General features: G+C 39.6%; 1 protein-coding gene across 1 annotated transcript in view; it reads right to left on the reverse strand.

Annotated features, from left to right (window-relative positions):
- The window catches only part of poln (polymerase (DNA directed) nu), a 52,508-nt gene that overhangs the window by 27,647 nt on the left and 1,091 nt on the right, over positions 1-23,770 (reverse strand). Inside the window, exons 2-11 of the mRNA XM_051943620.1 lie at positions 23,186-23,254; positions 23,046-23,106; positions 22,836-22,900; positions 19,176-19,259; positions 18,830-18,925; positions 18,349-18,405; positions 18,105-18,161; positions 16,565-16,630; positions 4,210-4,267; positions 896-973 (exon numbers count right to left, since the gene is read on the reverse strand). Coding sequence (XP_051799580.1) covers positions 896-973; positions 4,210-4,267; positions 16,565-16,630; positions 18,105-18,161; positions 18,349-18,405; positions 18,830-18,925; positions 19,176-19,259; positions 22,836-22,900; positions 23,046-23,076 — 592 coding nt within the window. The 5' untranslated portion in view covers positions 23,077-23,106; positions 23,186-23,254. The remainder of the gene's footprint in view (positions 1-895; positions 974-4,209; positions 4,268-16,564; positions 16,631-18,104; positions 18,162-18,348; positions 18,406-18,829; positions 18,926-19,175; positions 19,260-22,835; positions 22,901-23,045; positions 23,107-23,185; positions 23,255-23,770) is intronic.

Below are 23,770 nucleotides of genomic sequence, written 5' to 3' on the forward strand. Positions count from 1 at the left end.
CAATGTGTGTGTGTGTGTGTGTGTGTGTGTGTGTGTGTGTGTGTGTGTGTGTGTGTGTGTGTGTGTGTGTGTGTGTGTGTGTGTGTGTGTGTGTGTGTGTGTGTGGGCATGCGTTGGCCTGCTGGTGCGATAGTGCCACCCGGCTCATTTTGTGTGTCTGTGTGGGATCCTCGCTCTTATCCTGCTGCTGTCCTCCTGCTAACCCTGGTTTATCTGTCTGGTTATGCAAGTGTGTGACACACTGTCAAGGCCGGTGAACACCCTCCGCTCCATGCAAAGCTCTCCCAGGCTGACAGCGTCCCAGCTCTGCCCTCTTTGACTGCAGAGCACAGAATGCTGTTACACCCGGAAGAGGCCTTTTGACGGCTGCAGAGGTCGTGTCAGCATGAGAAGGTTGGTACAATACAAGTGGAGAAGTGTTCTGTCTAATTAGTCTTGTGTTGGACTCACGTATCCAACTTTACTGTTTACTGCTGCCAAAACAGATATCCACGCACAAATCCCACAAGGCTGAACCTCAAAAGCAGAACTAGTGCTACTGCAACTGCACTGCAACTCCCTTAGATTTAGATTGTGGCTGGGTCAACAGTGACAAGCCTGAGCAGCTAATTGCTGCTGAAGCAAGAATGAAATAGACTTGCAAAACATGTGCAGTGCTTTGTGCAACTGTAAGTACAATAAACAGCAGTTTGTTTCCAGAGCAATACTTGATAACTTTTTAAAACATATAAAGTTCCTATATTGTTGCAATAAAAATAGCTTGAATTAGACACGTACACAACAGACAGAAACAATACTAACTGGAATAAGGGGATTATTTTGCGTCTGTCTCATTACTTTATATCAAATTAGAAGATTTAAAGAATCATAATTTGACATCACATATCAGTCTCACCTGCAGCGAGAAAGGTCCAGCCCTCATGAGGAATGAACATGGCCCGAGGATGAACAGTCACCACCTCCTCCTCCTTTCCTGCAAGGACCACAAACAGACCTTTGAAAATCACTTCAACATATCACAACTCTATGATAAGTGCATGGTACTTTAAATGTGTAAACTAAGGCAAAATAAGTTCTGGTAAGCTGCTTACAAGGTTAGATTCAAAGTAATTCTGGTAAAAGAAAACCAAGGCCTGTTTTTCAGGAACAAGAGCGTTTCCAGTGTGCATTCATTTACAGAAACTGAGCAAATTGCCTTGGTCTAAAAAAGCCAGAACACACATTTCAGGTGACAAAACTCCTCATTATTTCAGTACCTTTCAATTTGTGGCAGTATGACAAAAAATATTTGCCTCTGTCAGTTCATTTTAGGCAGAAATGTGTGATTGTTATAGCAAGTAAAATCACCATTATGCATTTAGTACATTTAAAACAACAGAAGTGGACCAAAATACTTTCTGAGACATAAAAGTTAACATTCTCTTAAGTACATCCTTTAAAACAGGGTGTAAATATCACAGTTTAAGTGCCATGAGGAGATTGGAAAGAGGTGCGTTTTTTGCAAATGCCTTTGTAATTGTGTCACACTCTGTCACTTCTCAGCTCTGATAGAAATGCTGCTTATGGGCAATATTAGATAGAATTTTTAATTAAACTGTCCTTCCATAAATAAACGCAGCAAATTAGCGTGTAACATATGGATGCCTTTCACAGCGCATTTAACAACAAATTTATTGACAGCAAACAGAATAACACAGCGATCAGGTTCTAGTATCCTGGGTGTGAGTTTCTGCAGTTGACTGGTGCAGACAGAGGAAACACAGACAGTCAGCAGCTGGGCGTTTAGAGGAGCAATAAAACCCGCTAACACTTCTAACTGACTTAATGAAGGGTTAAGTTATGGAGCTGCGATGCTCCGTTTAGAGGAAAATCAGAATCCAATCAGGACCAGTCTGTCAGTGCACTCTCTGCCGCGAGGTGCCGGACTGAAGTGCTGACCTTAGCACAGGAGAAATGATGGGGCCCATAACAAGCATCACTTTGTGTGGACCATCACATCCCACATCAGCATGATGAAAATGCCACTAGAGCAGCAACACACAAACGCACACATGCTGACAGTGAAAATGTGGCCGCGCTCTCACACACACTCACATGCAAACTGGGGCACAACCAGCTGTGATTAGTGTCGCCACTTTGAACCCAAAGACACAAAGTGATAACTGATAGAGGGATGTGAGAGGGAGGAAAGAGGGGATGCTGATGGAGGGACAGCAGGGATGATATGAGGGATGAAGCAGGGGCTGGAGAGGATTTGATGACCAGAGCTCTGGGAATCTGAGTGAAGGAGGAGGAGAGTTGCTGATGTTAGCAGCACCTATGAATCACTCAAATAGGGAGAGAGAGAAGGAAAAACAGAAACACAGAGAATACTGGACAGAAATAGAGACATAAAGCTGAGGGTGGCACCACTGGCTGTGACTGACAGTGGAGCCAGTATGGGCTTCTCAGGCCAACAGATGGATGGACTTGTTTTGATGTTTAATTCATGAATGAGCGGAGAATTTTTTTGGCCTGTGTTTGGGACACACAGACAGCAGCTAATGTGGTAACCCGAAGCAGGCAAATATTAAACTAGCGCTCTCCAGATAGATAGATGAACCAAATTTGGTAGATGGGTAAAACAAAAACACAATCAAGGGTTTACTTTTCCCTGGCCCACATAGATTGGTTTGGCTCTATCGCATAAGTATCTGAATGTCCATGTTTCTATCTAGTTACCCCTCCTGTTGTCTTCATTCATGAGCACCAAAATATATCGTTTCCTTGTCTGAAAAAAATCCAAAAATTCAGCAAGAAAATTCCCCAAATTTATGAAAAAGGCCAAAACCTTCAGGAAGAAAATTCCAATAATTCCTTAAAAGTTCCCCTTAAAAGTTTTATTAAAAAAAAAAAAAAAAAAATCCCCCAAATGTGGGAAGAAAAGTCTAGGAAAATTTTCAAAAATGAGTAAAAATATCCCGAAAAGATCCTAAAAATATCTAAAATGATTACATATACATCAGTAAAGCATTGGATATTTTCTTTAAGAACACTGACAAAAAAAATCTACCAAGATTTTGGTTGATGTTTTTTTTGTTTAATATTTATTTTTTTTCCACCAAAGAATGTTCAAAGATTCCCCAAAATGTTGAAAATGTGGACATCAGAAGTTTCACTGTGAAAATATAGATTTTTTTCCCCACATTTTCAAACTTTAAAACAGGTCAGTTTTGACCCACAGGACGACACGAGGGTTAACAGAATTTATATTCAGAAAATCTACTGTTCATTTAGAACTAATTTTTCTCTCAGGAAGTCCAGCTGCTTTTACATGAACTCAAAAGCAGACCTTAACACTCTGAACAGTTATAGCTGCTCACAAATTACACAAACAAGACAAAACAGAGTGTTGTCAAGGCCGAGGACAAATTCTGTCATGGACTGTATTTTTGTTGTGATCTAATTGCTGTGGAGTGTAGAGCAACTGTTCCACAAAATTAAAAGTCACGCTGTTTTTCCCTAGTGTCAGTGGAACATTTCTTTATCACTGTACAACAAGGCCAAGCAAAGGTAATTAAAACTTTTTCGAAGAAGAAAAAATGACAAGAAGACTCCTGAGAACAGGGAATGACTGCTGGGAAAGTGATCAGATCTAAAATTGCCAAGTGGATGGTTACGTCCATATAAATAATGCTCTCCCTAAGCTGTCTTAAGGAGAACACAATTCACGTGAAAGAAGGCAGAGATGCCATTTGACGAACCTCGTGATGTGCTTCATGTTGCACAGGCAGACCAATTAAGAACAGCTGTTCATTTTCACAAATGTTTGCATCAACTTTTATACTGTGTGTGCACATTTTCAAGTGGCACTGCAGTGAATTAAAGGAACATTGTGGATGAGCATTTCTGGGTGATTGGAACATCTGGTTCAAGTTTGTGTGAATTTAGACCGGCGTAAATGGCATAAATAGAACATGAAACGGCCACAGCGAGGGGAGACACACAACAACGAAACACCCATGACGCTTTAGTGAGCGGCTTTATGCTGCTGCAGACTTTTATCATCCTCATAAACCCCCTTTACTGGCTCCCTGCTCATCAGTTTTTGTATGCCACAGGAGAAGCCTCCCTCACACACACACACACACCTCGACATTTATCATTGTCTCATTCTCTAAAATGAGTAGGAGAGGAGTTTCTCTCTCTGTGTGTGTGTGTGTAGCTTACCTTGGATGTACTGCTTCTTGGTGATTTGAAGCGGCTGCCTCGGTAGGGCCTGGAAGTTCTAGTTTGGGAGAACACACGTGTTGTAAGTACAGCCGAACAGCTAGCAATCCTGTAGCATTGTCCCATTACTCACTGGATGTAGCCCTTCCTCTTTTCTACACTGCATCGTACAGATCAACTATTATCTCCCGTGAACTCCTAAATAAACTAATTTAGCTCTTTATACAAATGAGTCCAAAATTGTTGCAAATCAGTCTGGCTGATTGCTGGATCCCATATTGAGCATTTTTGCAATTATCAGTAATTGTTTGTAAAAATACTAAAAAAAACAAAAACAAAAACAGATTCCTGATCAAATGAATTAAAAATGCACTACTTTGGCTCTAATGCAGCTGCCTCCATCTGTAGCCACCAATTTCCAGCCTACAGCATGAATTGATTGGTCACACATCATGACTAACTGGCAATCGACAATGAAGGAAAAGGAGTAAAATGTCTTTTCATTAAACATGTGTAAAACATCATCGAGTGTTTTTGTTGTTGGAGCTTATGTTCTTCTGATTTTTAGCACCAAGATTTTCATAAATACTGCAAAAGTATACTGGTTCCTAATAACTAATAATTGCTATTGGCACGGGGAAAAAAAACAACTTATCAGTCAACCCCTTCTCTGCAGCTAAGACTTCCAATACTGTCCCAATGAATGACTTTTTCATTCTTTCCCATGATATTTCTTCATCTAAAGCATTTATTTTATCACTTTCTGCCTGGTAAATGTTGCTTTTTGACTCAGATTTGCTTCTGTGACGGCTAACCTGCAGAGACAAACAACTAACTACCAACCAAGTCGTAAAAACACAGACAATAAACGTGACTTTTTGTTGGAAAATTCATCTGGCAGGTTGGAAAGCTCCCTCATGAGCCCAGTGTCTTACTCTGAATTCATTAGAGCCCCAGACTGTCCGTTTCTTCAACTGCATCTCTTAAAATGTCCTGTACCTTATTCCTTCAATTTCATGACTTGGTGGCATTCCTATACCACTGCTTTGCTAACATTAAGAAAAGCAGAAAGCCATCCTGAGAGCCAACAGCAGAGATCTTTCAAGTTTTCAGACACACATCTTAAAATAGGAACAGCCTGATGCTCACTGGGCTCTTGGCTCACCCTGCATCGACCCGCTGAGTAATACAAGACACTGCTGATACAGACACACGCGAAATTTCACATATGCAGGATTTTCTTTTGCCTGAAGGAGGAAAAAGTGGAAAAGTGGTAAGGCTCGCCAGCACACAAACACGACCGAGAGAAGAAAGAAGCAGGTTCAGACTCAGCAGTTCCATTTTAATCCCTATTAATCCCACTGTATCCACCCTTTGAAACAAACACACACACACACACACACACACACACACAACAGCAGCACAGGGTGTGGAAAGATATTAGGATACTAAAGGTTATTATCAAGGACATGCATTGATCAGGGTGAACACAGAAACACACGAGATTGGAGAGAGCGGGCAAGAAAATAAAATGATATCGACATACAGAAAAAAAAACATAAAAGCAAAATTGTGTTTCCCAGTCGTGGTCCAAATCCGTACACGTGTGGTTTGACCCTACAGTGAGTGTGTGTGGCATAGTTGTGTGTGATCTAGACAGAAAAAAAAAAACAGCTCTCTGCTTCTACCACTAATTCATTATTTACAAGAGGTAGAGAGAGGTACAGACAAAGCAGGAGAGAGAGAGAGAGAGACAGGACTGCAGTGGCAGGGTGTGGACAGTGGAAAGAATCCATTAGGGGCCAGGCACCAGTGATAAGCTACACAGATACACCACACACACAGACACACACTTGCGTTCAGTCACCTACATGAGCTACGTGACCTGGAGTGTGCGTTTGAGGCAGAGTGAATGGAAAAAGGTGCAAGTAATTAGAAACGTGCGTGTCTGCTGTGCAGGTGTGTTGCCCTGTGATGTGACAGCTGATTCAGTGTGTCACATGGGAAGGTTTAGCTTTTCCCATCATGCAGTGTTGCGCAGTGACGGCAGCATAAATCAATAAAGATGCACACATGCACATACAGGATACGGAGCGCAGAAAACCACTTGAGAGACTGTCAGCATATTAGATTTTTTTTTCCCAAGGATAATTAGGAGCGTTTTCTTGACATTATACACAATTCTCCGTTACTGCTGCACACAATCAGAACTCACAAAGCTGCATGGGGTGATCGAGAGACACATGAGAAGATCTGACAAGTTACGACAAACACAAAGACCTGCTGTGACACGTTAGGTTCAAACCATCTAACCAATGGTAATATATTTTGTTATTGATCGTCCTGCAAAAGTGAATAACGTCTCTGCTTTCATCTGCAATCATAACCTCCAGTTGAGCCTAACAAGAAAGTTGGATTTTAGCATGAGAAAGGAGAAATGGGAAGAAAGAAAAGACAATCAAAGCAGTGGCACAGCAGGAATAGTAGCTCAAGAGATGAAAGGCAAAAAGAAAAGCAGGAAGAGAATCAAATCATTTATAGATATCATCAGAGATGGGCAGACTGTAGTATATGAGTCATTACAGCTTAAGACAGGATGAACGAGAAATTGTAAAATATAAAACTGTCTGGGTCAGCTAGCTCAGCTCACTGCTGAGTGTACAGTTTGAACACATTTATAGACACAGTCAATCTCCTCTGAGCTAGCCAGCATGTACAGGAACACCCATGGACACGGGCAGCAGTGCAGACGCTCAGTGCTTGTCATTTTCAAACGCAAACACGCAGGATGAACATGACGAATAATCAATAGTGAACCTTTTATTACACACACACTGCAATTACTGTAGCACTTAACCAGCTTCGGCGTGTGCCAAAGAAATCAATTAGTGGGCAGAAATTTTACAAGGTGCTGATGAAATGTTGCTCAGCAGTCTATTTAATACCGCAGCAGTTCCAGCGAGGGCGTCACCTAATGGACAAATCCGGTCACTGCACCCTCAACAGAACTCCCAGATTAAGGAATTATATGCGCTATCACTCACAGGAAAGTAAAAACAGGATGCATATACAGAGCTAGCACAGGCATACTGTTTTTCTAGCAAATAAATGTGACATAAAATGTGAACACGCACACGGGCGCCTGCTCTGTGTGCGGTCTCAGTAATTATCACCCTCGCTGTGCCATGAGGGACAGAGAAGCATTTCATTAGCGGACACTGTAGGAGTCTGAGAGGCTGCACTCTCACATCCCTCCATTTAGTTCACCCATCCTCTAAATGTCTCAAACTGATTGCTTTAAACATACATAAATGTACAGCAGCGTAAACACAACATAATATAAAACACAAAGAGCAAGCAAGCATTCATTCGGCCTTACAAAGACACACAAACTGACAAACAGAGCCACATGAGCGCTGGCAGAAGACGAGCTCCATTAAATGGCGGCTGATGTTGCTTCTCCCCTAATTGCATCTCCGAGTGTGAATTATACAGAGCTGACACAAATTTTTGTGTATTACCCTCTGTTGCACAGATACAACACACAACATTAAATATTCCTAGCCTGTCACATACACACACGCACTACGATGAAATGTGTGAGCCAAACATGCAAACACAAATTGTGTTTTCCTCTCCTGGGCTCACTGACTCTGAATGGGCCACTTAATCATGCAGATGTGTTTGTGTTTTTTTGTTTTCTGTCCGCCACTTACACACGTGAGCAGCATTATTCCTTATTCAACATAACAACCCAATGTTTGCATTCTCTAATTTCTCTTTATATCCTAGTATGGGCTCATAATGGTCTTATATTGGTCCTTCAGTGGGTCAGCATGGACCTTAAAGGACAATGACACTTGTTACCAAAGCCTCTGCTGATCCACCGAACTGTGCTTTTAAAGTAGCACTGGTTGAAATATTCAGGATTATTTCATGATTGCTTAGCCAAATCTTCTTCAATTGCACATAGGATTTTGCGATCTGAAAAACCACAAGATGTTAGCAGTTTGGTCAGCTGAGTCAGAACAAGTGGCTCAGTAGAATCCCGCTGTGATTAATTCAGAAGGGCTTATTGATTCTGAACATTCAGACGCTGATGAACCACAGAGTTGGTTCAGGAGGATTTTCAGATCTAGATGCATGTTTCACACCGAAGTGAACGTTTTAGCGCGCTGCATCCAATTTGTAGATCGCTGTGCTTTCTGCTGGGTGTAATACCAGATACCTAACAGCTTTCCAATGCTGTTTACCTTTTGGCAGCTGGGTAGTGAATTAAGTCTATCATTGAAATGGAGCGAGCTGGTTCAAACCTGGTGCCAGCGAACGCTGCCAGAGTGACCAAGACACTGAAGCCTAATGAACACTTTAAAAAGTCAAAGAAAACATCCATCTACTCAGCTACAAAAGTTGCTTGGAATCGTGGATGACAGAATTTAGTTTAGCTCCATTAGTGGACATCATGATGGATCCAAAAATGTTGCACAAACTTGCCAATTTGAATAAAGTTCGATTTTGTTTTGTGCACTCATATCACATTGTATTTTTTGATGCATGATTATTTTTTTTTAATTACAAGAGCAATAGACACAGAGCATATCATTTGAGAGACTTCTACTGTGTTTTACATAAACCTTTTGATGTCTGTCTGTATGAAGCATCACTTTACAGAACTCACATAGATCACCAAACTGCACCTTCTGATCCCGACTTTCACTTGGAAAGACTTATAAAAAAAATACATTTATAAAGAGCTCATCTGGCCAGGTCTATTGAGCTTGGGTGTGATTTACTGCAGGCACACATGGCATGACTGTTAATGCTGTACATAACACCGAAGTGACTGGTTCTATTCCGTGATTTTGATTACTACATCAGTGCATCTGGCAATAATTACGCACAGATTGCGAGTGCAAATCCAATGAAAGGTGAGCCGCAAATTTCCCCAGCGCTTTCATGAACGTAAACGTGGCCCACGATGAGAAAGAGGGAGAGTCTCAGAGGAGCGCTGCCTTGTTAAACAGATGGGGACGACTGAATCATTGTGCCGGTGTGGGGTAATTTAATCACACGGCACCAGTTTAATGACTCATCACAGAACACACGCACACATACGAGTGCACATGTATGTCCATATGCACACTCAAAACCATGTCTGCTTGTGTGCATGCACGTACACTGCTAAATTGCCTCCATTCTTACTGCAACCACAAACACACACGCACACACACACAAACAACAATTTCCATCTGCTCAGCATGGAGAGAGAAAGAGTGACAAAAGCCCACACTCCAGCACATCCATTAGCTATTAAGGTGAGTGACTGAAGGGTGAACAAAATTCTGGATTTTTCTGAACATCACTTTTAAAAGCAATTTCTCACAGATTCCACAATTAACGATGAAGTCAGTTGAAGTAATGCTTGTTGTCCTCAGGATGTATGATAAGCTGTCAAACCCATTCTGAAGTCACATTTGAAGCGAAGAAGCATATCAATACAAAGTCTGTGTTGCCTAATTTCACAAAATCCATTTGTTTTTCTACTATTTCTGACCATTTGATAGAAAAAAATGTCCATTCTTTAGTAAATAAAAACACCACTGAACAATTATGTTCTTCATTCTTATCATTTTTTCGCTGGTGATTTTTCATTCCCGGGTGACTAAAACCTCTTTGAAGATGCGAAAATACCTCCATGCAGAAAAATCCAGAACAATGACTGAACTTTACTAGAGTTTTACTAAATACCAAGTAACGTTAATATTGTTATTCCCCACTTGATGAGTAAAATAAAAAGGATATTTTGCATGCAGTCTAATTTACGCACTTTATCATGTTCTGATGCTTTTAGAGAAAAATCAGTCTTTTCAAATACACAAAGACGAAGAATGAATCTTAAATGTATTTTTATTAGCAGTTTTCTAACTGTGCAATGTAACTAGAAGCAAAGATATTCCCTACGCTGTCATTGACAGCTTATTATGGAACTTCAAAATCTCTCTCACTTCACCTGTTGCTGCTTTTAAAGCACATGAGACGATCTCATTGCTGAAACTCATCCTGACTCCACCTGCTGATCCTGTATTTCTCTGACTAATAACATAATCTGCCTTTCCTCAATGTTGTGCCCAGTTGCACCTGCGGAGGAGGAAGGAAGGTCTGCAGAACATATCACTGTCCAAATTACTCTCTTTCTATGCCCTCCATTATTGCCTAACATGTTGATAAATGAAATAGCGGACGTGCAATTGTATATGCCAAAGTGTGTTTCTGTCTGTGTATGCACCAGACTGTGTTAAACACATCCAGTGAGTCAGCAGAGGGCATGACACACACTTCAGTGAAGTGCTTAGATCAGCCTTGGGAGGACTTTCTGTGCAAAACACTTAGGGACTAAATGCAGAGCAGTCTTAAACAAACACGAAACTGCTTGACAAGCCCTAAAGGAAATTTAGTTGCCAGTTTGGGAATAGACATTGCAGCACAATCATTTGACAAAATACACAATATGCAACACGCAACGGAACAAAACATGTTTCTGATGCATCATCAACGTGACTTCAATTAAAGAGTAATTGTAGGGTAAGGAATACATGTCTATAATCTGTGAAAAAAAAAAAATCTCTATGTTGTATTATAAATATTTTGAGTCTTGCTGTGGATTCAAATACATTAAAATGAATATAGCAAAGAGAGAAATTAAAGATAAAACAGAAACCGTTTAAGGCATCCATTGCATTTTAACCTTTTATCCCACAAAAGCAAACAATGCTTTGACATGAGCCCAAAAAATTAAAGCAGGACAGCATGTTAACATCTGTTTTCTCTGCATTTGCATGAGTGACTGAGCGAGGTTGACGCACTTGTGGGAGGCAGGAGTGTATAAATCTTTCAAAGCCATAAAGGTGCAGAGGGAGAGGAATAGAGAGAACAGATGATGCAAGGCAGAGCACTGCATCAAAAACCTGGCAATCCGAACGCTGTTTCTTCTCTTAGTGCTCCAACCAGTCGGGATGAAGGTGCAGGGGGGAAGTTTAATCATATTTGCCTCCTTTGGTTTCACTACGTTAAGGGTGTTAATGTGACTGAATGGATATGTGAGGGAAAGAATAAAGGGCTGGATGGAAAGTAGAGATGGAGAGAACAAGAAAGACATGGTGGAGTTTCACAAAACTGAAGGAGAGAGATAAACAGACAGACACACAGAGGCTCAGACTGCACATATTTTTGCTTTTAGCAGATAAAAACAGACGAGGCAGAACAGAAAAGCCCCACTTCTCTCTACAGCAAGAGTCTCTTCTCACAGCGCTTTAAAATCAGCACCAGTTTTATGGCTGTCCTGCTTTAATTCAGGCACCGCTTTGTTACTGCAGTCTGGCTTCACCTCGATTGAACCCGCAAGAGATGAAAGCTAAACCCCTCTGCAACACTCCTCATTTGAATGTGCGTGTATATGAACCGGATGTGTGGACAGAGTAGTAAGTGGAAGAACACTTTCCTGTACGACACTCAAATCCAGCTACTATATGGGCTGCAGCCATTCCTGTTTAAAGGAGTGCGATGTGTGTTAATGATCACTGAGTAAGTAGCCTATCAACTACCAGCACATTCTATTCTACATTACGAGAATAATGAAGAGTGAATCTAAATCGTGATGAATAAGACGCTTAATTTAATTTAAAAGAATTATTTTATAATAGGCATAAAGGAACTGAATGTAGGCTGTATGTCTAAACTGAAAATTATAAATTGTAAAAAAGGGTTTATCATTTAACCCCCCTGTTGTCTTCATTTACAGGCACCAAAAAATATTGTTTCCTTGTCTGAAAAAATACAAAAATTCAGCAAAAAAAATCCCCCAAATTTCTGAAAATTTGCAAAACCTTCAGGAAGAAAATGCCAATAATTCCATAAAAGTTATATTTTATAAAAAATACAAGTTTGACAAGAAAATACTTGTAAATATATTCAAAAATTAGTAAAAACTTGGCATAAAAATCCTTAAAATATATAAAATGATCGCATATACATAAGTAAAACTTCTAATATTTTCTTTAAGAACATTCACAAAAAAATCAACCAAAATCCAGCGAAGTTCGCTGGATTTTGGTTGATTTTTTGTGAATGTTCTGAAAAAACATGTTTAACGTTTCCTCTTTTCCCATCCAAAAATGTTCAAAGATTTACCAAAAATGTTGAAAATGTGGACATCAGAAGTTCCACTGTGACTTTTTAATTTTTGCCCCACATTTTCGAACTTTAAAATTTTGACTTGCAGGGCGACACGAGGGTTAAGTCAGTCGTGCAACTTCTACAGAAATACACATTTCTACCAAACCCATGAACAAAGTAATAAAAGCTGACACATTGTTAGTGTCGGCATCATTTATTCGACTAACTGCAGTTCTACTTATGTGGAAAGTAAACAACAGATACATGATTTTAAATTGTTCTGATGGCTGCTGACCTCCACTATCTAAAATCGTCATAATATCCAATAACCTCTTGGTAGGAAGACTATTAATGCTTGAAAATAAAGTAACAAGCAAACAGAAAACTTGAAGAGATGAATTATTTCACAGCTTCAAATGGTAGCAATAGATGGAAATGCAGTTGATGTTAGTGAGATGAACACACTGCCTGTGGGAGAAAAACACCTGATTGTTTTTGTGCCAATAGCTGTATGGATCAGAATAGTAATGAGCAGAACTAGCTCTTAGCTCCTGTGATCTGATCAAAGTCGTATGTTTTATGGACAAATAAATAGTTTGCCCTTTGTGATGTAAGATAGCTCACACTATTATTCTTTGCTCTTAGCTGTTTATTGAATGCCACTGATGTTTGTCCAGCTCTGTGTTTGATGTGCATTTAGAGACTTTGGATTGATGGTTGTAGATGGTAAAAGTATCACTTTGTTATGCTTCCAAGTTTCATAATTATGTTTTTAGCTTTCAAGAAAAACAACAACAACAAATGTGCAGTTTCTTTTTAGAATCCTTTGAGGCTGATCAAAAATACTTTAAAAAAAAACTCTGTATTGGCTGAGTTTGTCAGGAGAGAACCTGTTCGTTTACACTGCAGTATTCTCTAATATGGGTTTTGGCATTAATGCAACATTGGATGTAAAAAAATACTCATCCTCCTTCGATGTTTTCTCCCTTCAATTGCTTTCCCACATTGAATCATGATCACTATCAAGATAAAATCAATGACTGCAAAAGTACGCACCCATCTAAAGTCAGTATTTAGTAGATGCACCTTTGGCCACATCAAGCCCATGTCAACAAGTCTCAAGTTTTCAAAGTTTCATCAGTGACTGGACCTTCCAGATACAGGTGGTGTTTACATCACAATCACTCAAGACACATTTACTGCATGACCAACTGGCTGCACCTGTGTTAAATTAAGTGAGTCACTTGATAAGTCACTAAATACTCACATAATCGCTGATTCAAAGTTTAATCATTGTGATTAATTGATACCTTTTATGTTAAAAATTGTTTTGATTCTGATATGATAGAGCTTTTTTTGGAAAGTGTTCAATGTTAAAAGGAGTAAAGGAGAAAAGTTCCAAGGGGAATGAATAGCTTGTAGTGGCACTCTATATCCACTGTCTGGTATACTTGGAGGGGGCTTCTGAGCTTTTAACCTGAGCTGTCAGTCTATGTTCTGTCAGTAACAAACCTCCTTTAGATAGTTTTTAGGGCATTTTTAGGCTTTATTGAAAGCGACAATAGAGCTCAAGAGGAAACATAGAAAAAGACAGGCATAAAATGCAGCAAATGGGATCAAACTGGGGACACCACAGTAGATGTTTATGGTAATAAATAAATAGTAATCATTTAGCAACCAAGACAATCCATATTATTGCAAATCAAAGAATTAGCATGGAGGTAAATCTTTTAATTGTGACATTTTTGTATTCTGCATTGTTTGCAATTGGAAAGAAGTTACACAACTACACAAACATTCACAACCTTAATGGGATGCGCAACCAAATCCCATATCTGTGTTTGAGCGGATGGAGCAGAGCGGTGTTAAAATGCAGCTACCCACCAGTCACATATATCATTCAGCAGCGGTATCAATTCAGTGTGTTGCTCACATTGCTCCCTAAACGGTCAGTGAGATTAGAAAAGTTCGATGTCTTCAAGGCTACATATATATGTGTGTGTGTGTGTGTGTGTGTGTGTGTGTGTGTGTGTGTGTGTGTGTGTGTGTGTGTGTGTGTGTGTGTGTGTGTGTGTGTGTGTGTGTGTGTGTGTGCGCGTGTGAGTGTGAGAAATAAAGCAGTACTCGGTGACAGAACCAATGGACCCTGACAGCTGGCTAATGTTGAAATGAGCTATCGACCACCCCATGCTGAGAGAGAGAGAGGGAGAAAGAGGGAGGGTGATAACCAAGGTGACAAGTACAAAAAAGACAAATCATTTCCTAGTAGTGGCGTGTTTGTTGTAAATGTATTCTTCAGCATGTTGTGTTTGAAGATGTAATAGACAGTGGTAAAAACAGAAAACAGGTACCTCAGCTACATAATGTATCACCTCTAAGAAGATTTTTTATTTAATTTACTATCAAGCTGTTCTTTATGCAACAAACTCTCAGTAGAGACAAATTACGTCTATCCCATAATGCCTCTGCCAGAGAGAATAACAGCAATATTTGTTAAAGGTCAAATTCTCGTGAAAAGCATGAGTCAAACACTGGGATCATGCAGATATAAATACATCTTAGTTAAAGCCCAGACCTATTACACTGCAGGTGACAGGTTTCCCTCGTGAAGCAAATTAATTACAGCTTAATGAAATCCACGACCTCGGTGCCACATCTTACAACCGACCTGCTATCTCTGGGCTTTTGTTCAGCGCTGGAATTCAGCAAATTGATTTTATGACCACTTATACTGTAATTAGAAGAAGGTCTGAATCAAGCTGTTTTCTGCCCCAGACTCATATTCTGAAGGACAATATCAGGGGTTTTGTATGTTTTAGCTAATTCACCATTATGCATGCATAATACAGCTGCTAATGATAGTTTTTCAAAGGCTGTACAGGCTTTGAAAGGTGTGGTAGTTATAGCAACCAACTTTAAAGTATCCGCACCAGGATTTTCATGTCATAAAGGCAACTAAAACCAGTGGCAGCCCGGTACAAAGGAAAAGTAAAAATGTAGGTTATGCGTAAAAAGTAGCTGCTGAGAAAAGAAGTAGTAAAAAAGTAGTAAGAAAGAATGGAGAAAATCTCAATTCTGATGTACTTAATGGAAATATTCCTTCTAAGGTTTAAAATTTCATCAATGTGCTTCACCTATTGTGTGTCTGCTGAAGGTACTATGAATATTTAAGCAGTACTACTTCTTTGACTCTATAAAGCCCCTTTAAGTTTACATGCTATTCATCAACCAGATTTATTGCCTGTCTGAGAGACCGTTATTCATACTGATGTTTTAAACACTGGTCTGCTGTCTTTCATCGTAATACAGCTCACAAAAACCAGCTCCAGCTTGCTGTTACATAACAATCCAATAACATCTGTGTCTACGAGGACGCAGCATTCATGTGTAAGCATGTTTATAATTACTATCCAGTCAGTTTCATCAAAGGGTTTCTTTGACTAGAGAGACACAGGGAGGGACAGAAAAAAGCAAGAAAGAAGCTAAAGGCAAAAGAAACGGGCAATAAAAAGGACGAAAGTAGAGAAAACAAAAAAATTGTGTTTGTGAGATTTTTGAAGGTTACATAAAGAGGCCTTGTGTTTTTGACAGTGCAGAAAACCCAGGCAGCCTCCATCTGTTTGGTACGATCTTACACACCAACAAGCAGAAGACCTTTACGTGTCCATCTGTGTCTCTAAACCTCAATGCACTCTAAGTACCAACCGAAAGGGTTTTGTTCCAATAAGCATAAAAAAAATGCCAGTTATTGAAAGTTTGCACCAATTTGTTCATTGTTTGTGTCAGATTTTAGTAATCAGAAAAATTACCAGAAATTTTAGAACAGAAATAAAAAAGTGTTCGTCCCTCTCTCTGCCTCAGGAAGAGTAAACTTCACTTACTAACCATTAACTTGGTCATTTTAAATTATTGCATGCACTTGAGCCTTTCCGTTTACATTATTGTATTTGGATGGGGTCTTTTGGTACTTGTACAAATGCAAAGGAACTTCACTCCGTTCTGTTGCATAGAAAGTAAAAGTAGTGACCTCTTGTCCTGGTTCAGCACCATGGATAGCTCCACTCACTATGGCAGCTCAAGCCTGTTCTTAGTCACGTATATAACTTATTCAAAGATTTCAAAATACTCATAGAAATGAAGAAAGTGACAGATTTTTTTAGGGTAGCAGGTAGGTTATACTTACAGGGTGTTTTGCAGAGATTCTTCCTGTCACAGCACACGTCTGGCACCATGTAGAGGAAATGTAGTTCTGCCGTGTAAGGAAAAACAGACATTAAAAGTGACTTAACCATGAATCAGACATGATAAGAAAATGTCAATCTAGCATATTACCAACAACATTTAATGTAAAACTGGACAACTTTGCCAAGCACAGTGAAATACACCAATCAGAAACAGAATACAAATACAGAAAATACGCATTTGAGTCAGCTATGTGATCACTAATGCATCTATAAAGCTCCAATTCAGCCTGAAAACAACAGCTGCCATCCTCATTGCCATCATTACTGAGATTCTGTGTTTGGACCGACAGGCATCAACAGAACCACGTCCAATTTGAACAAGCTGTTTGCAGTCCGTGGTGCCAGTTATTTTGCTGCAATAAGTAGGACATACAACAACCCTATTGTGCTCAGGGCTGCTGCTAATTGACGTAAAACAAACATCTGGTTGCAGTCAAACATATTAACCTGACGAATTAGAAAATAAGGTAACCGCAGTCAACAGCAGCTGATCTCCTATTAGTAGTATGTTAGTAGTAACAGAGTAGTATATATTGTGCTTCATGTTGCTAGAAGTCGATCTAAGAGAAAAATAGTGATTATAATCATGCTAGGCTAAATATTACTTTGTGAAGTAGACCATGGATATTGCAATTTCCATGTCTTTTTAGCCAACTGAAATGAATGCATCAACCTTCTCGGCCATATTATTCACTTTACACTTCATTTTTTGTTCCTTACAGAAGATACCGCATGCTCCTAATTTGGATGTAATTTTGAACCTGACCACGAAAATATAGGTTACGAGTACAGATACGCACTTTTGTTTTTGTCCTTCTCTAGCTGGGACTGCTGCCCACAGTATCCAAAAGACCACCAAATGAATCACCACCATCAGAAGCCAAACAGCTCTAGAGACTGCCAGACAGACTCATTTGCGGCGTTGAGTAAGCACAGATTGACAAACACAAGCTGCTGCTCCCAGACACCAGGCTCGATTGAGGATCGTGTGGAGGGACAGTCAGACGGGGAGCTATACTTCTCTTCTGCCAATTTCACACAGCAGTGGCAGATAAAAGGACCAACAGCTTCATTAGTCCAACTTAGCCAAAACGTTTCACTACTACGTTACTACAGCTGAACCACACAGACCTGTGAGTGCGCTCTAGTGCAACCACATCTTGTAGCATTGTAACAGTATGTTCCTGTGCTAGCTGCTCCAAACAGCTCTGGAAATGCGCTAAACACCAGCACAGAATCAAACTGAAGGGAAAGGAAAAGTCATGGGATCTGTTTGAGTCCTTCTAGCCTGCAGCAACTGATGGCTTCACTCTCGTTTTTGTTGTTCCAGCCTCAAGGAGAAAAGTCTAGATAAATCTATACGTCAGAGTGAGTGAAAGATCCAACTCTGTCGAGAAAGATCCTGTTTAAGACATCCTTTAGGTGACTGTGTGTAGCGTGAATAAGTTTACATTTTTGTGAAATCTGCTGTAGGCTCACCTTGCTCATCATGCATGAGAGAACCCCATCAACAAAAGTGGATTTGATTTTATGAACCTGGGGGCAAGAATGCAGCAATAGATTACTGTAAAATCAAGGCTCATACTTGATGGTCTTTAATTGCACACTGCCTTGAAAGACAGAACATAAACTGATTATCTAATCTTAACATTTGATTTTGATGACAAGAACTGCTTTTGCTTTAAGCCTTAAGTAACAGAAAGCGGTTGGAAACATGACTGACCTGCCTGTACTCCAGAATGATCTTTGGCAGAGGATGCAGGTCCTGAAGCTGCAACAACTGAAACAAAATAGGACAAAAATTAGCTAAAACATTTATTGCAGAGCTCACTGGAAATTTCTAAGTAACATCTAACACAATCTGTAACTGCATTTCTTGATTGTGGCAAATCCGCTGTAGTTATGTGCGTTTTACGTCAAGATTTGTTGTCCTTTTGTCTGATAACTGTTATGTACACAAGTACAGTGCTTTGCAGAAGCACTGATGCGCCAGGACATTGAGTGTGCATGTGTGTTAATGTATTTTTAATATGATTTAGGGCTGTTCCTCCAGATTAATCTGAATGAATATGTCTGTGCACAAACTAATACTTGAATATCAAATGAGATTGAAATATCAAATAAGATTGACCTGGTTTTCTTTGATTAAAGGAGATTTGAGGGTGAAAGTCTCATATGTGTGTGTTTGTGTCTGTGTGCCGTACTGCAGCTTCTGATGTTGACTGCTGTTGTTTGTTGATGGTCTTGGGAAGCTTCTTGTTCTCACAGCGCTCATGGAGGCGCAGCTTCTCAAACAGAACCTTCAAATATTACAAATCCGCAATATAGACAACAATGAAACAAATAGTAAACAATACCAAAAAAAATGCACACATTGTATTCATGCAACATATATGCACATGGATACATGCAGAGATCAACAATCCATTTGCATTGCAAACATTTCCCATTTTTACATTTAAAGAAAGTGTGAAGGTCTTGCGATTTCGAAATACAGAAGCATAGATTTTGATGCACGTGACGTTCAGGTACACACATAAAGGTACGTACTGTTCGTAGCTGAGTGTTGCTGGTCACCAGGAATATTTGTCCAGCTGCTTGGTGCGCCTCCTGCTCCAACTGCTTCATTTTAGTCTGACAGAGACAGAGACTTACTGTTTGTTCATTTAATTACCAAAAAGTCAAATTAGCTTATTATCAATTACAGCCTGAAGTCAAACAATTACAGAGCACATGTTAAGCTTTTTGGATTTCTCCCTGTCATTAAGTGAGTGAGGCATTCTCTCCTAAAAGAAAGCTTTTCACATGCCGAAAACTCCTCATTTGTAATCCATACTTTTCTTCCGTTAGTCATGTATGTTAGCATAATGCTTACCTATTGGCGATTTTCACATGCGTTCAAAGCAGAACAAGTACCTCTTTTCTTACTAGAGTCACATGTTTTAAGGCTCCATCTCTAAACTCTGTACTCGTAGATCAAGGGTTACAGTGCATAACCAGCGTTGCCTAGCTTTCTTTCAGACAGCTGACCAATCAAAGCACATAAAGCTTTTGGGGAAGAGGGCCTTGAAGAGTTGGAATCACAAAGCGAAGCCTCAGAAACAGTGTCTGAGAAAAAGCAATGCAACAATGTACAGTCTGAGAGAACTGTTAGAGTACATTACATAGTATGTATAATATGTGGACATTTTACATACCAAAACTGCTCCAAATGAATTTAAAAATAAAGATAAATGTGTTCTCTATGTCTCAGTTTACAAACAACCACCAAAACTCTAAAATTCTCATTTACTTTTATGCCGCATATAATTGATCGTTCCATTGCAGTAATTCATATCTTTGCCAGACTTTTTTTTTTTCCAGATTAGCCCATCTATCACTCAGAGGATATAAAGTCAATTAAACTGTTGTGGGACAGCAGTGTATTTATGGTACAATATGACAATATGGTCGGACAATTTATTACTCCAGCATAGCGACTATTAAGCATGCCAAAAACTCAAAGTCAGAAATAAATATAGAATCAATTTTCCAGACCATGAGAATGAACTCTGCAAGAAAGCTTTGAAAGCTATTAAAAGATGGAACTTTTAATAAGTATGAGACAGAACTTGTTGAAAGAATTAGTCTATTTTCTGCTTCCTATCATAGGTCAGATACAGGGAACTGTGTTGGTCGACTTATTGCACACCAGTGATGACAAATGGCTTCAGCTTTTACAAACATACCTACAGACTGCATGTATCTATACACAAAAACAACAACTACAAACTCCTACAGAAGCACACACATTTTAACTTCAACATACTGAATCCCTGACACACAGATAAGAATCAAAGACTGCTGCAATAATCCAGCCATTAATAGAGAATAAACTCTGTTCCAACGACAGCCCACATGAGCACATGGTAAACACAGCAAGAGAGGAAAAGAGGGAGAAAGAGAAAGAAGGAGAAATGAAGTATGGGATAGCAAAACAAAAGCTATAATGAAGAAAATGAAATGAACATGCAGTTGAGATAGAAAAAAGGAAGAAAGTACAAGCCTGACAGGTGAGAATAGTGAATGGTAGAGGCCCTTGCTTAAAACATGAGGATGAGAGAAAGGCCAAAAGACTGAATCCCAAAAAGACAGAAAATGATGAAAAATAAATGAGGAAGACTAAGAAAAGCAAATGATGGACTAAAGCAGTGAAATCCTGATAATACAATATTTAGCTAAAATATGAACATTTTAAGTTTTGAACAGTTTTTTAAGGCTGAGGTGGCACCCACACACAACCGAGCATTACAAGTCTGACTTAAGTACTTAACAAAGTGATAGGCAAACAAGAGAACGAAGGGGAAACAGAGTTAAGAATAGAAAAACAAAAGGGAGGGGAGTAAGCGAGATGGGGTGATGAAATGAGAGACAACAGACAGAAAGAGTAATAGTGTGACAGATATGGGAATAGGGGACGCAGAAAATGTGAAGGGTTGAAAATAAGTTGAAATGTGATGCAAAAAGCCTTTGTGGGTAGAAAAAAAAGATGACAGGAACATTTTGGGAAGATGAGAAAATGATGAGGAACAGGCAAGGACCGAGCAGCAGCAGGGAAGGCTAGGGCTGGACATTGATTAAAAAACGGAGTCTGAAACAAGAAGATAGGCACAACATGAAAGACAGAGGTGAGAACAGCAGCAATGGAGGGAATAAGGTGGCAAGAAAAGAGACAAATATGAAGTGAAAGAGAAAGAAAAGAAGAAAATTGGGGTTAGCTGGCAGACATGCACTCAAATTCCAAAATGTGTACTTTTTTTCTGCCTCGCTCAGCGCCCAGAGCAGGCTCCAGACTGCTTCATCAATATTAAATGCTAGCCCCTAAGTACTATGTTCAACAGACAACACCAGGCAAGATTATGGTGGGGCAATATTTTGTGAAATTAATCATCGCATTACACACCATATACATCAAAATGTGGACTTTCTGTTTGATCCTGATGGAAGAGATGCTTACAAAAAGAGATGTAATCTGATTAGCGGTATCTGAAAAAAAGAAAGTGATGGAGGTTCATTCGGTGGCATTTGTCCCATTGAGTTTTAAGAATACTGTTTGGAAAGACAAAAGAGCATGTGAGCATGTTTGCAAGATGCAACCTGACAGACAGGAGGGATTCTGCGTTTGGTGTTCAGACAGGTGAGCTTGGCAGGACAGATAAAAGAAATCCAACACGACAGAGTGGGGACACGCGTGACTGCATTCACAGACATATTACAGAACGACAAGCATGCACACAGCTCTGCAGCAGTCTGCAAAGACTTCAGTGCCTCAGTATGTGTGTGTGCTGGCAGAGGGAGACAGCAATATTCCTTCCTGCAGCACAGCCGCTTGAAGGAAAAAGACAGACTATCCATCCTATTTATAGTAACACGGCAAGATATCAAGACTGTCTCCACAACAACACCCCTGCTGGCGCTTGCAAGAGTTGTAAGGGAGTTTAAGAGAGCTTGCTTTGATGCCTGCAAAACCATGTGTGCATTCTTAAGTATGCGTGTGGGTCCACAGTATCTGTATGCATATCTTTGCATATCCATGATTACTCTCAAATGTTTTTTTTCCAGGATTGGTTTTTATCTGTATGTAAACAGGACAGGTCCCCGGAGGACATCCACCCACTACATCGCTAATCCTATCCAGGAGAAGATAAAGAGAAGTACTATTTTTCTTTCCTTATTCAGCTCTTGGGGTTTTTCTCTTTTTTCCAGAGGTTTCTCCTGTTTCTCATATCCTCCCACTGCTTTGCTCTCATCTGTATTAATACAGCAGCTGTCTGCTGGAGTGTTTCAGCAGCCAGCCTAAAATTCAATAAAGTGAGAGTGATGCAGTACAAATCTGAGCTGACCCTGAACATCACACCTATACACAGGCCAGCAAAAAGTAAGCTTCCCAGGGTGCTTCCTTTAAGATGAAAAATCTGCTGAATAAGACTCCAACACATTTTCCTCTTGAAGCCAATCATTTACACAAAAAAGTCCTACTTCATCACAGGCATTGATTAAATGTCTTTTTATAGAAAAAAAGAAACCAGAACGTACAGAAATATCCACAGAACATACAAAAAAAGTGCCTATAAAAAACTCATTTTATTTCTTATAAAAGTTTAAAATCTAACAACATAAGAGTTTTAATTTACCACAAAGGTTCTTGTTTGCACCCTGATGTTTTCTTACCCCCAGCAAGTCTGAAGTTCTCTTAAGTGCCTCTTTGTCCACATGGATCTGGTGGCTCTCCATGGCTGAAACAATACACGTTTTTACCGATTTTTGAAACCGGATGTACCAAAAACATCTCAACAGATCAGTTTTAAACCCCGAAAAAAGGTTGCAGTATTACGAAACAATTCTGACCATCTAGTAAATAAAAAGCACAGTGGTGCTCACCTGCCAGAACAGGGATCATGTTTCGCTCCATGTCAGAGTAGAGCTTCCACAGCTGCTGGCTCTGGACAACAAACACTCAGTTTGACAGTTTCTGTCTGCTGTACATACAGGTAGGTGTGTATGTGTGTGTGTGTGCCAACCTGTAGATAAGAGCATAGCTTCACATTAAGCCTGTAGAGCCAATAGAGACTTGAGATGATTTGGGAAACCTGAGAGAAAGACACAAATACACAGAAAGAGAGCAAGGCGAAGTTGTATCCCTAACATTCAAAATGAAACTGGGCATCAGACATGGAAAAAAACACAGACCTGAAGCTATCACTTTAAGAACACTCGAATAAACAAGTTAGAGGGACAGACTGGATAACAGCTACAAAAATGCAGAGGATAAAGAAAGAAGCATCCATCAATCCAGTGTCATCAATTAAATCGTGTTGCAGTCAGCCCAAATAATAAAAACTAAAATTATTTTATACATAAATGCTTGAAGAAAAATCCTGCGTTCCTTAATTAAATAAATAACATCCTTGTCGTCAACAACATTTCAGTAATTCCAGCAAGTTCCTGGAACAATTGCCACTCTGTTTACTTATATGTCTACTTTTCAGTTGTCTACTATCTTGGCAAACTCTCATTTCTCTATTTTCTTCAATGTTGTTGTTTTGTTTCATTTTCAGTTCACAGTTGCCTGATTTATTTCCTCCCTAACCCTATTCCTGGAGTCC

Source organism: Acanthochromis polyacanthus, chromosome 23 (genome assembly GCF_021347895.1).
Source record: "Acanthochromis polyacanthus isolate Apoly-LR-REF ecotype Palm Island chromosome 23, KAUST_Apoly_ChrSc, whole genome shotgun sequence".
NCBI classification, from domain to species: Eukaryota; Metazoa; Chordata; class Actinopteri; family Pomacentridae; genus Acanthochromis; species Acanthochromis polyacanthus.